The 13,321-nt window shown below is 43.6% G+C and overlaps 2 protein-coding genes across 2 annotated transcripts in view; one reads left to right on the top strand and one right to left on the bottom strand.

Annotated features, from left to right (window-relative positions):
- B4GALT4 (UDP-Gal:betaGlcNAc beta 1,4- galactosyltransferase, polypeptide 4) overlaps nucleotides 1-10,572 on the top strand; it is a 17,617-nt gene extending 7,045 nt beyond the window's left edge. Inside the window, exons 3-6 of the mRNA XM_010281790.1 lie at nucleotides 105-292; nucleotides 6,990-7,112; nucleotides 9,589-9,693; nucleotides 10,132-10,572. Of these exons, the coding sequence (XP_010280092.1) occupies nucleotides 105-292; nucleotides 6,990-7,112; nucleotides 9,589-9,693; nucleotides 10,132-10,273 (558 nt within the window). The 3' untranslated portion in view covers nucleotides 10,274-10,572. The remainder of the gene's footprint in view (nucleotides 1-104; nucleotides 293-6,989; nucleotides 7,113-9,588; nucleotides 9,694-10,131) is intronic.
- Nucleotides 10,573-12,228: 1,656 nt separating this feature from the next.
- Nucleotides 12,229-13,321, bottom strand: part of LOC104616697 (beta-1,4-galactosyltransferase 3-like) — a 13,178-nt gene continuing 12,085 nt past the window's right edge. Inside the window, 2 exon segments of the mRNA XM_010281789.1 lie at nucleotides 12,229-12,370; nucleotides 13,238-13,316. Of these exon segments, the coding sequence (XP_010280091.1) occupies nucleotides 12,229-12,370; nucleotides 13,238-13,316 (221 nt within the window).

Here is a 13,321-nt window from a genome sequence, read left to right as displayed (position 1 = left end):
GGAATGCGGTTGCAAACTACGCAATGAAAACAAATGCCCGCGAGCAGTTCTGGTTCAAAAGGTTTGATGCTTTCTTCAGAGGTTTTTTCCATTCTCTTCCACAGGCTGGCAGCACCAAATTTAATCGAGCTAAACTGCTGAATGTAGGATACCTAGAGGCCCTAAAAGAAGCGAACTGGGACTGTTTCATTTTCCATGATGTGGATCTGGTGCCAGAAAATGACTTCAACATTTACATGTGTGACAGACAACCAAAGCACCTTGTAGTTGGCAGGAACAATACTGGATACAGGTAAGAAACCAGGAATATGGAAAGAATACCAACTGGGAAATGCCAGGTTACTGATAATGTTCCTCTTCTGATGGAGCTGTATGCTGTTATCTACCAGATTTCTAGTGGTAACACTCTGCCTGTCTGGAGCGCCTTCTGACAAAAGATAATTGTATGGACATCTCTGAAGTGAGCTCCATGGTCACCTGTATGAATGATCATTGTCATAATTCTGGTTTCTGGGGTGAGGTAAAGGGCGTTTCGAGAGGAAAGCAACGTGACCGAGGTTGTGTGAAGACCTTCTGTCAAAGCTAGAAATACATTTGCAGTCTTCTAGTCCTGTGATTTGACTCTCTGATCTTACTGTTGTGCTAATAAAACTTGCCACTTAGCTTTTGCTGTTGGAGAGGTAGCTTCTGATATTGAGAGCTCAAGTGTGAGAATTTGCCAAGGGATAGGGCATCCTTTAATTATTTGGCTGTACAGCATCTAATACATGATTTGTTCTGATTTTTAAATGGGTCCCCTAAGTGATAATGGGATATAAATAATTTAAAGTTAAAAGTCAGGTTCAGTCCACCTCAGAGAGAAAAACTGCTCCTGTGCTTGGTGAATTTAATGACTAGAGTGGTTTCATTGACTGTGTTTCTTTCAAGAGTCACCTCTTATGTCATGTCACTCTAAATATTAATTAGAAGTGGGCTTTTCAAAAGCTGATATCAGAGTACTTTGAAGTAAATGTCTGCTTCACTTCTGGGTTTCCTTTGTTAAATATATGAGGAAAGAGGTGGGATGTACAAATTCTTATACAGAATAATATACCCACTTTCCAGTTATTCAGTGAAAACAGGAACAAGCACAAATGAACTAGGCTCGTGAAAAGTTTTTGCAGCACTGTGCCTTGCAGAGACAATGCAGAGGGCTACAGGATGGTCATGCACCAAAGCAACAGCAACTTTGCTTTGGTTAATTGACAGGCACATAGAATCCAGGCTAATAACATGGCATAAAACTTGAGGCACCTCCTGTGCCTTAGGTACTGCAAGTGTTTAGCTTAGCTAAGCATGCAGATGGATTCCTCCCCCCCGCTTTTTTACTAAGGGATCTTCTTACTACAAATTTCCTCAGGTTTCTCCTAAAGGAGCTGTTAGTTATGGGTCAGGTTTAAGCTTTGGCTTTAAAGTGTAACATTGACAAAATGTTTTTGTTGTGAATACCCTGCATCAGTATTCACTAGCATACTGGTGGTTTGAATTAGATTCATAGAATCATAGAATAGTTAGGGTTGGAAGGGACCTTTAAAAGTCATCTAGTCCAACCCCTGTTCTGTGTCACTGCCTCTGTTTACACATCTGTGAAGTGGGGGTAATAATGCACTACCAAGGGAATTCCTGGGTATGACTGAAAGAATTCAGATTCTGAGCTCAGGAATGGTACCGAAACTGAGCTGAGACCACAGGTTCAAATCGCAGTTGGGTGGCCTCAGTGTTTTGCTTAGGCTGAGGTGAGCATACTGAGACATGTTGCTCAGATGGGATTGAGAAAACTGAAGTCATACGTGATCTGCATTAACACAAAATATCCTGGGCATACGCAGGAATGTGGGTTTTCTATGGGTTTCTTGGGGTGGTTTTTTTTTGGTTTTTTTGTGTTTTGTTTTGTTTTGTTGTTGTTGTTGTTGTTGTTGTTGTTGTTGTTGTTGTTGTTTGCATGTTTTTCTTCCAGGGGGATATCCTCTACGCTAATCTTAGCAGCTGTTCTCCTCTGGAGAGCAAGTACCCTATGTTTAGTTATATAAACTACAATTTGGGTTTAGATTCTTTAGGAAAAGGTTTATATATTCAAATTCTGAAGGTAACAGTGGGAATCCTAACATAGCAAAGCTATTTCCTTGAGACCAGCACAATATTCTTTCCTAATGACCATTTCTGTTCTATGGTTTCTTCAGTCAATTTTAAAAATCCCAGAGGAGCTGATCCTCTCTTGTCCTCAGGGAAGAGGTGGTTGAACACTGTTACAGAGGTGCATTTTTACAGATGATGTCACCTAGGAGCAAGATATGACTGGACCCTGCCAATTCAGCTCTGCCTGAGGAAGGGTGAGTGGGCAGCACTGTCCTGGTTACAGCTCTGGCTCCTTCAGTGTCTGCCTCTCCAGTGGTGTAGGGGAATTACAGGATGCATGAGCAAGCAGTGGGGTGCATATATGGATGTGTGGGTGGGCAGTCAGTTCCCAAATCCTACCAGGCTGCTGGAATGGCGGGGATGTGGGAGCGTTGGTGACTGGCATGGCTGGGATGGCTCTTCCCTGCTGTTACTGTCTATGGGACGTCCTTGTTGTCCGTTCCACCTGTGCACTGCATTTTTCTAGACCACCCATGGCAGAAGTCTCACGGTGGTGATGTGTTGGGATCACCCTGCATGGCTCGACCTTAAGGAGAAGGAGCTGTGGCATTGAGCTGCACGGTTCGACCTTAAGGAGAAGGAGCTGCAGCATTGAGAAGCTGGTAAACAGCTGGATATCTGCACGGCTCAGCCTTGAGGAGAAGGAGCTGTGGTAAACAACTAAGAAGAAGTGAGGAAAACAGGAACACCTGCAAGCAGCAATCCTGACTGTGTGAGGGGCGCGTGGACAGCGCGTGATATTTTGTATATAGCCAATTGCAATAGTGTGTGTAACAGGTTGTAACCAATCATGAGTGTGTGCGCAGTGACTAAGCGAAAATTATGATATATATTGGAGTCAGACAAGACAATAAACGGCTTCAGAATATAACTCTCATAGAGTTGTGAAGTCCATCCTTCTCCCACAACTGGTGACCCCGACGTGATACGATCTCTGGGATCTCATCGTTGAACACCGGTCGAGCCATGCAGGGTGATCCCAACAGTGATGCATAATTAAAACTTGATAGGGCCTCTGCTACCTTGTGGTTGGTCTCCTCTATCTCTTCTCCTAGAAGGGAGAGAGCTGGGAAGAGTAAAAATGCCAGAAGTAGAAAAAAACTCGGAGCACGTGAGAGACTGCATCTGTCTAGGACAGTCCTTTTTTTGTATGTTTATATAGATAACATCATCTTTTGGGGAAGTATATCACAGTCCCAGCAATGACAGTTGAAGTGTTTTTCAGACAACTGGAAGAAGACTTGTGTATACAGGCCCTGGTCCTTGTGGAAGACTTTAATCATGCTGCTGCTATCTGCTGGAAGGGCAACACAACAGGGCACAAGTAATCCAGGAAATTCCTGAAGTGAATTGATGATAACTTCCTGACACAGGCGATCAGAGCTGATGAAGGGACGTGTTCTGCTGAACTTCATACTTACAAACAAGGGGTGTCCAGGATCACAACCCTGGACTTCCTGTTCAGGGATCTGCTTGGAAGAATCACTTGGGGGATGACCCTGGAGAGAAGAGGGGTTCGGGAGATCTGATAGATCTTCAGGACTTGCCTCCTTCATGCTCAAGAATGGTGCATTCTTAGTTGCAGGTAGTCAAGCAAAGGTGGACGGAGGCCTGCATTGGATGAACAAGGATCTCCTGAGAAAACTTGGAATAGAAGAAGGAAGCATGCAAGAGGTGGAGAGTCAGATGACTTGTGAGGACACACAAGATGCTGTCTAAGCATGCAGGGATGAGGTTAGGAAAACCAAAGCCCTTCTGGAGTTAAATCTTGCAAGCAACATGAAGGGCAATGTGAAGGGCTTCGACAGGTACATCAGCTGCTGGGAAGGGTAGGGAAAATGTGTACCTGCAGTGTGGCAGGGGACCTGGTGACAAAAGACAAGGCGGCAGCCAGGATACCCAATGCCTTCTCTGCCCTGGTCCGTACTGGCAAGATTTGCCATCAGGATTCTCAGACTTCTCATACCCATAGAAAAGCCTGGACATATGAAGACTTAACCCTTGGTGGAGGAGGATCGAGCTAAGGAATACTCAATCAAACTGTGACCTGGTGGGATGTATCCATGAGTGCTAAGGGAACTGGTTGCTGTCATTGCGAGGCTGTTCTGTTATCTTTGAAAGGTCATGATGACTGGGGAAGGTTCCTGAGTACTAGAAGAGAACAAAGGTCACTTCTATCTTCAGGACAGGCGCGAAGGAGGATTTGAGGAAATACAGGCTGGTCAACGTCACCTTTTAATCCTTGGGAAGGTGATGAAGGAAATTTGTTCACAAGTCATGCCTGCACAACCTGATAGCCTTCTCTGATTTGACTAGCTTGATGGATGAGGGAGGAGTTAGCGGATAATGTTTATCTTGATTTAAAAAGGCTTTCAACACTGTCTCCCATAACATCCACTTTGTCAAAAGTGATGAAGGATGGACTGAAAACTGGCATAACTGCTGGGCTTAAAGGGTTCTAATCATTGGAGCAAAGTCTGGCTGGAGGCCAGTCAATTAGTGGTTTACTCCAGAGTTTGATACTGGTGCTGGTACTGGTTAGTATCTTCATTAGTAACCTGGACGATAGGGCAGATTCAGCAAGTTTTCAGCAGATGGAAATCTTGGAGGGGCGGTTGATGTACTGGGAACTGTCAGGCTGGAGAATGTGGCTGACAGGATCCTAAAGTTCAACAAAGAGAAAATGCAGAGTCCTGCACCTGAAGAGGAGCAACTCCTTGCACCAGTAGGTGTTGGAGGCCAACTGTATGGAAAGCAGCTTTACAGAAAAGGGTCTGTGACAGCAGTGTGCCCTCATGACAAAGGCCAGCAACATTGGGGGCTGCATTAGGAGGAGTGTTGTCAGCAGGTTGAGGGAGGTGATTGTTCCCTTCTACTCAGCACCATTGAGACAATACCTGGAGTGCTGTGTGCAGTTCTGGGTTCCCTAGCACAATAAAAGCATGGACATACTGGAGCGAGTCATGAAGATGATTGAGGGATTGCAACATCTGACATGTTGAGAGGCTGCGAGTGCTGGGACTGTTCAGCCTGGAGCAGAGGAGGCAGAGGGGGATCTTGTCAATGTGTCAATACCTGATGGAGAGAGTAAAGAAAGTGGAGCCGGACCCTTCTCAGTGAAAGGCAAGAGGCAACAGGCACAAACTGAAATACAGAAAATTTCATTTAAACATACAAAAAAGTTTTGGTGTGTTGTGTTTTGGGGTTTTTTTTTTCTTGGTGAATTTTTTTTTTACTGTTTACAGAAAAGGGTCTGTGACAGCAGTGTGCCCTCATGACAAAGGCCAGCAACATTGGGGGCTGCATTAGGAGGAGTGTTGTCAGCAGGTTGAGGGAGGTGATTGTTCCCTTCTACTCAGCACCATTGAGACAATACCTGGAGTGCTGTGTGCAGTTCTGGGTTCCCTAGCACAATAAAAGCATGGACATACTGGAGCGAGTCATGAAGATGATTGAGGGATTGCAACATCTGACATGTTGAGAGGCTGCGAGTGCTGGGACTGTTCAGCCTGGAGCAGAGGAGGCAGAGGGGGATCTTGTCAATGTGTCAATACCTGATGGAGAGAGTAAAGAAAGTGGAGCCGGACCCTTCTCAGTGAAAGGCAAGAGGCAACAGGCACAAACTGAAATACAGAAAATTTCATTTAAACATACAAAAAAGTTTTGGTGTGTTGTGTTTTGGGGTTTTTTTTTTCTTGGTGAATTTTTTTTTTACTGTGAGGGTGATCAAATACAGGAATAGGCCTAGAGAGATTGTGGAGTCTCCATCCTTGGACATGCTCAGAACCTAATGGAAGTGGTCCTTAGCAGCTTGCTCTAGCAGACCCTGCTCTGAGCAGAGGGGTTGGACTAGCTGATCTCCAGAGGCCCCTTCCAACCTCTGCATTTCTCCTGTGATGCTATGACAGGAGCAAAAATCAGGCAGGAAAATATTCTATGAGGGAGGTTGTCTGTGGTGGTTTTTTGGGGTTATTTTTTTTTTTTCTAATTAGATTCATGGTAAATGAGAAATAATAATAGACATTGCACCTTTGCTTGTCTGGCATGTCAATTGCCATAATGGATACTTTCTAGCCCTGGCAATTTGTTCAACTCTAGATCCACATACATCTAGAAATCAAAATGCAATCTGTAGCCATGTGCACATCAGTGCTGAAGTTGGCAGTGGTGATGTAGTAGAGGCTGTGTTGTAATGCTTACCAGGAAAGAGGAGGGTATCATAAAAAGCCATTGCAAAAGGGTGTAGGAAGATAGATAAGAATGGTATGTAAATATCTTTTTTAAGTAGATGCAGTTTCCAGGAGAAGGAAGGTAGAAGTTAGAAATTAATCTTCAGAGCTGAGCTCCATTACTGGGTTACTAAGTAACTTGCACTGTACCTTACCTTGGAATTCGTCCTGCAATATCCCATAGCCCATGCTCTCTTGCTGCGATCTGATTTCATTCCAAGTTTTTCAGATTCAGCGCTAAGATAGTCGATGGCTCGCCATCATTATTGCAAAGCTTCTGCTATATTAGTGCACAGCTCTGTTCCTTTTCTACTCTGATATCAGAGTCCTTGAGGTGAATTGCCTTTTTGGCTGGCAAGAGGAGTCGTGTAAAAGGAGAAAAAAAATATTGAAGGAGGCTGCATTCTCTCACTTGGAGAGTTCTGGCCGCCTTTTTATGAGGAGGGGAACAAGACCTACCCCATGGATTTGTGCACCCTTAACTCTGTGAAAGACAGGTCTAGATCCAGAGTTTGAGGGTGATATTTTCATTCTTGGTAGAACTTGACTTTTAATTCTTCGTTCTCTCTTCTTGCATACTTCTAGGTTACGGTACCAGGGATATTTTGGAGGTGTAACTGCTCTAACAAGAGATCAGTTTTCCAAGGTGAATGGATTCTCTAACAACTACTGGGGTTGGGGTGGAGAAGATGACGACCTTCGAATCAGGTAATAAATAAAAGGCTATAGGGAAATGGGTGTGAGAGAGGGAGGCATCGATTTAAAAAATAAAAAAAATTGATGTGACTTCACACCTAGCCTTCAATTCAAAACAGTATTGCAGTGGGGATTTGGAGTGTGAGATGCGGTTCTGTGAAGGGTTTCCTCTTTGAAAAGGTTGGGCTTGCCTGGTCCTCCTCCTGACAGCCTTATTTGGTTGGGTGTGGCATTTGTTGTGGGTTTTTTTTGGTTTGTTCATTTGGTTTTTGTCTCAGCCACACAGAATTTGTATTCTTGCTTGGTTATAACCAATTTCTGAAATAATAAGATTGAAGTCTTTGGAGTGTGATTTGCCAAAGAGACATAAATGTATTGAGTTCCAATACTTTGCAAGAGTGTGGGAGTGTTTTGGTGAGATTGGGTATTTTTGCATTCATTGACTACCATGGTTTGCTCCGAGCAGGGCTTAGTTTTTATGTGGGTGGTGGTGACGATAGATAATATAGTGAATAACTTGAATTTCAGAAAGACTGCATGTATGTGCATATGTACTTTGGTCTTGTGAAAAGTAGTTTTGCAGACATGCCTGTCAAAGTAGGAGAAACTTGTTAGTTGGAGAGGTTTAGTGGGACAAAGAAGTCAATGAAGGTTTTATGTTGCTCTTTTGCCCTTTGCCTAGGAGGAAACCTCTAATCCTGCATTGCTGGTAGTGAAGGAAGGAAAAAACCCAACAACACAACTTCACAAACCTGCAAGCTCTGCTGGCAGAGCCTGTCAGTTTGTAACTTGGGTGTACTCTGTCATTCTTAAGTGTTTGTCCTTTTCAATGGCTTAAATATGCAAACAAACATTTGGAGGACATAAAATTCATACCCCTGGTGATATTAAATAATTATACTGGTGAAATCAATTGTGTTAAAGTTAGAAATTTCCAAATGGAAGTTTTTCTCTGGGTCAGTTCAGCTGTATCTCAAGAAATCTAAAAGCTCTGACAATGACATGGATTTCTGTCCCTTCTTAATCACAACTTTTTGTGTCTCTCTACCCCTAGCTAGATACACCATCTTCTTCTCTGTGACCTCTTGGGAGCTGGCTTTTGTAGTGGTAGGGCATAGTCTGGTACCATCTTATTCCTCAGCTTCTTGAGAAGTGTCATAGTTAATGAGCGAACAAAGGTGATAAGGGTGTTCTTTCAAATGTTCCTGTGGGCAGCAGAGGACCAGCAGTGCAGCAGATCAGCAGGATTTACTGAGGGTCTCCACAATGTTTGCAAGTGGTTGGAATCAAAAGTGATGCTTTTGTGGCATGGCAAAGCGATGCCACGCAAGTGGCACCTCATAACTTTGCAGCTGTTGTGTTCTTGGTATGGAAACCAAATCGTGTGACCCAGAGTACACGCTGCAGCTGGCCTTGGCCCATGCCTTTCCTCTTGGGTAGATCTTGGACTGGGCTGGTTACAGAGTTTGCGGCGGGTAGGTAATGGGAAGCTTGCTGTGTTGGCAGGTTGTTGTACGGAGATCCTCACAGCCTTCCTCTGCCAAGACAGCAGATGGCAGCATCCCCTTCGGTATCTACAAGAACTCGGGGCCTGAGCGCTCTAGGTCCTGCTCTTGTGCCTCTATGCTAAATGTGATGGTCTCTTTTGGGCCCCTTCCTAAGGTGTGGAGTCCAAAGATATTTTCAGATCATTTATTTGATAATTTACTGCTACAGACAGTCACTGGAAAGCTGTAGGGGTCAGCTTCTTCAGTTCTTGGTTTCTTACTGCTCTTTCAGCTGCTAATATGACTAGCAAAGACCTGGGCTATTCCTTAATTCCATTGTCATGAAGATAATCCTTTCTGCTGGCAGAGCAAAATTGTTGTGTTCCACAGATACGCTTAAGGCTAAAAGCTTCAACCAAGTGCCTGATGTCAGACACTTAAATCTGTGCATGGGGCTTAGTGTTTCTAGCACTGCTCTTGGAAAGAAATTTTTCTTCATGTCAACAAATAAAAATTTTGCAGCTGTGGGCCAAGTATTTAAAAAAGAAAACAATCTTTTTTTAAGTGGAGAACTATCAAGTATAGGCACTTTATTGCAGGAGTAGAGATGAACTTGTTGCACAATGTGTACAATCTTGCTACAGCCCTTCTAGGCTTAATACAGGACAGTACAAACTAGACCAGATAATACTAATTGAAATGTACTGTGTTGTATAATGTGTGCTTAAAGGTCTACAGGATCTGTACTGTAGTAGCTACCTGCTTCTGCTCAAAAGAAAGCGGTATCTGTCACCCTACTGGACCTGTTCTCCAGAAACAACTCTGAAGCCCATTTTCTCTGGCAAAATGGGTTGTGGAGGAGATGAAGATGAGTTTTGTACAGTTCTCTGTGCTTGCTTTGATGGCCTCTAGAAGAGATGAAGTCTCCAAATGTTGGGGTTTTTTTCCTTAAGAGCTTGTTATAGGTGATGTCTTGCTTATGGCACTATTGTTTCTTCCAGGGTTGAGATGCAGAAGATGAGAGTGGTGAGGCCGTCTGCTGATGTAGCCAGATACACAATGATCTTCCACAAACGAGACCACGGTAATGAGGAGAATGGAGAGAGGTGAGTCAAGAACAGTGTTCCACCTTTCCTTGTCTTGCTGTGTGGCTAGGAGCCAGGCACCAAGTTCTTTGCTCTAGGCCAAGTAGGCATTTTGTGGTACCCAGAGGCTCTGGAGTACACCCCTGTGACACCACTGTTTACAGCTGGCAGCTGTTGTTCTGTACATGAGATCTGCCCAGAATCCACTGGGTTCCTTAGAAACTTCTGAAGTTATCGTGACATTGCATGTGGTTTAAGCACATGATTTCAGACATGAAACCAAAGGACTTCTTTTCACTATGTCTGATTGTCCATCCTAAGGACATGAAAACAGGACTTCACACTCCCAATAGATAAAGAATGGCTGTAGCTCTGCCTCTTTAAGTTTGCTAGTGGTGGCAAAGAGCTCAGAACTCTTCTATGCATGTCAATGAAGATTTTTCTCCTCTTTGTCCTCAGGATGAAGCTTCTACGTCAGGTATCTAGAACATGGAAAACAGATGGGCTCAACTCTTGTTCATATAAACTGCTCTCAGTGGAACATAACCCTCTATATGTCAACATCACGGTGGATTTCAGCATGCAGCCGAAGATCTCGTAAGGGTGGATACCAGGCAGGTTATAGGAAATGGCAACAAATCCTGTTTGTGGTTGCTTTTACAGCAGATGACTCTCAGCACTCTGCTTGAAAGAGTACTTCAGTAGCACAGGAGAACGTTTTTCTTCACAGCATCCAATTGATTGGGTGAGAATTTCCTTTTGTGAGGACTGGAGATACAGACTGAGCCAAGGGCCAGGTCTTCATGTTCTTCTATGCACTTTCTGCTGGGACATTATTGCAAAAGTGTCCTTGTTTGGGCTGGTCCAGTGGAAGGAACTATGTCTCCTGAAAAAAAATTTTGTTCTTGCAAATACTCCTAAACTTCTTATTTGTTGTAGGGGGAAGGCTACCTACCACTGCCAATGTTGGCATGAATTCAAAAGGAACAGGATAGTCTTTTCTCATTAAAAGCACAAGAATTCTTCAGCAACTACAACAACTTGCTGAGAAAAGCTCATTTTTTCCAGCCTGAGGAAAAACTGCTTACATGTGAGGGAAGGGCAGTAATGGTAATAGGGGCAGAGATGTTTAAAATCTCTCAATAAATTACACTCCATTGAATTCAAAAAGCTTCTCTTGTTCTTCATGAGCTCAAGCTCACTGTGTCAAAATGTAAGTCTTGGTTCTGCAGCAGGCTCTGTGTTTTTCAGGAGAGAGGTGGAAGGAAATGCAGTAGCCAACTATGTCAGAAGGAAAGAAAGTGTTGTCTGCACTTTTTAATGCTTTGGGCTGCACTGTCAGCAAAGTGTCTATTTGCGAGTCTTGTTTTAGAAGATTGGTGAAAGTCCAGTATGCTGCAGGATTTCTGCTAAAATCTCAGAGCACTTTCCTTACTGCTTTATACCTAACTGTCCTTATACCTGCTTGTTGGATGTGCATCCCTGGCAGGTAGATGTGAAGCCAGGCTTGGGAGAGTTTCTTTTAGGACACATTTATTAAGAATTACATGACAAAAAGGAGCTTCTGCTTTATATAATACTGAAGAATAGCTCTCTGGCTGGTTGACTCATTCCAACTGTAGAGAAGGCTGAAACCTTAAATAAATCCCTAGGTGCTAATGGGATAGATGCAGCTTTTCAGTGAACGGGGAATTTTAGTATCTACAAGTAACAAGCAAAAATACCCTGTCTGTGTCATGCTTGCAAAATAACTGGACGTGGTAGGCCATTCTACCACCTGACTGACTGACTTTCTCTGTAAAGATTATAGAAGGGGGAAGGTCTTGGGCAGCCTGTGTCAGTCTTACAGTTGGGTAAGTACAAATGCCTTCCCTCCCAGGGTCACAGCTCCACAAGTGACATGTTCATTTCAGCTATTGCTCAAACAATTAATTATCTTTCAAAGTTGATCTACTAGATTAATTTCCCTACTCTGAGCAGGAGGTTGGACTAGGTAAGAGCCTCTGTTCCCCTTCAGCCTGAATTTCTTAGAGCTACAATAAAAACATTTAAACACTGATAGATGAGGCCAGAAAAAAGGCTGGCTTCAAGGCAACTTTCTCCTTTATTACACTCTTGTTAAATATTCTAGAAAATCTTAACCCAAACATGTAACTCCATTTATTTTACTCAAGATATTTACACAACTGTAGCTTCAGCACTCTCCCAAAATACAGCACTTCAGAGACCCATCTGACACAATGGCTTGAAGCCCAGAGCTATCCAGCTGTGGGTCAGGTCAAAGAGACCTTGGTCACCGAGGGCTAGGTGGGAGGTCTGGCTCAGTGGTTAGTTTTACAGTGCTTTGACAATTTTTACAGTAAGCCACAGCCTGATTATTAGCTATTGTGCCCTATTCCTGAAGCCTTTTCTTCTAAATCTTAAACAGTCAGAAAAGTGAAATGTGTGAAAGACAGAAGGATTGGTCTCAGGTGATGCAGACTCCACACCACAACAGGAGGTAGAGGCTGAATGTCCACAGGCATGCTGCCATGCTGAGCCCAAACTTTCATTCCCTTAAGAAAATGGGGGAACATATCCAATGTCCACAGTGATGTTGGTATAAAGAGGATGCTTTGTCCTGGAAAGGAGCTTGAACTCTAATGAATTCATTCCATCATCCTTCCATGTTTTTCTGGTGTTGTGTCGAGAAGTAGGCCTGAAGAAGGAAGAATACCTGCAGTTAGACAGAAGAAACAGACTTCCAGCAGGGAAGAAAGGCATTTTATAAGACTAAATAGATTAGAGTAAGTTCATGCTGAGTATTCTGAACAAGGAAGACAATTTGGACCAGAACCTGATCAGCCAGGGAGACCAGGGAGGTGGTAACTACAATCCACAAAAGAAACTGGCAGCAGCTAGGAGACCTAGGAGTGCCACATGAACGCTTGCAGCAGCAGCATACACAGGCTGCTGGAGGTAGGTTTTAGGACAGGGTTGTTATGGAGACCTGAGTTTTGAGATGATAGAGGGAAGCCTGCACTGTCAGTATGAGAAGCCTCCACCACACTTGACCTAACACCCACTCCAGCTCTTTTATGTAAAACTGGGTCTTTGCTAAGGTCTCTCATAGCGCCTTCTTCATGTCTTCAAACTAGAATGCTGCTTTCCTTTTTATGGCACACTGTAAATCCACACAGATTGAAGAGTGAGTTCTTATTATAGGGAAGCTGTAACAAAGTGCCTCTTCAAACTGAACTCTCCCTGTTTAAAAAAAATACTGCCTGCCTTGTAAAGTTTTATTCCCTAAATAATTTGATGCTTAAGTCTGATATGTGTTAGCTTCCTAGCTAGCACATGTCCTTTACATTTGAAGGGTTTCTCCTAGTTTCCTGTTGTTGAGGCAGAAGCAGAATGATTCAGTTGAAACTGACTGGGAGCCACCTTTAAATAAATAGCTGCAGGAAAACAAGTAGTGGCATTAGGTATACTTACTGCCTGTTCTAAGGAAGACAATGGTAACAGTCAACCTGCCACAAGGCAAAGAGTAGCTGCCTAGCTGTCATGTCCCACCCTGAGCAGTTACCTTCTCCACATCTCTTGTGTCTCTGTCTCTTCATTGTAGTCCATCACTTTGTAGCGTCCAAGGTGAGGTGATGTCCGGACTATT

This window comes from Phaethon lepturus, unplaced genomic scaffold (genome assembly GCF_000687285.1).
Source record: "Phaethon lepturus isolate BGI_N335 unplaced genomic scaffold, ASM68728v1 scaffold2472, whole genome shotgun sequence".
In the NCBI taxonomy this organism is placed as follows: Eukaryota; Metazoa; Chordata; class Aves; order Phaethontiformes; family Phaethontidae; genus Phaethon; species Phaethon lepturus.
The sequence above is the reverse complement of the archived record's forward strand: the minus strand, read 5'-3'. Positions and strand labels throughout refer to the sequence as shown.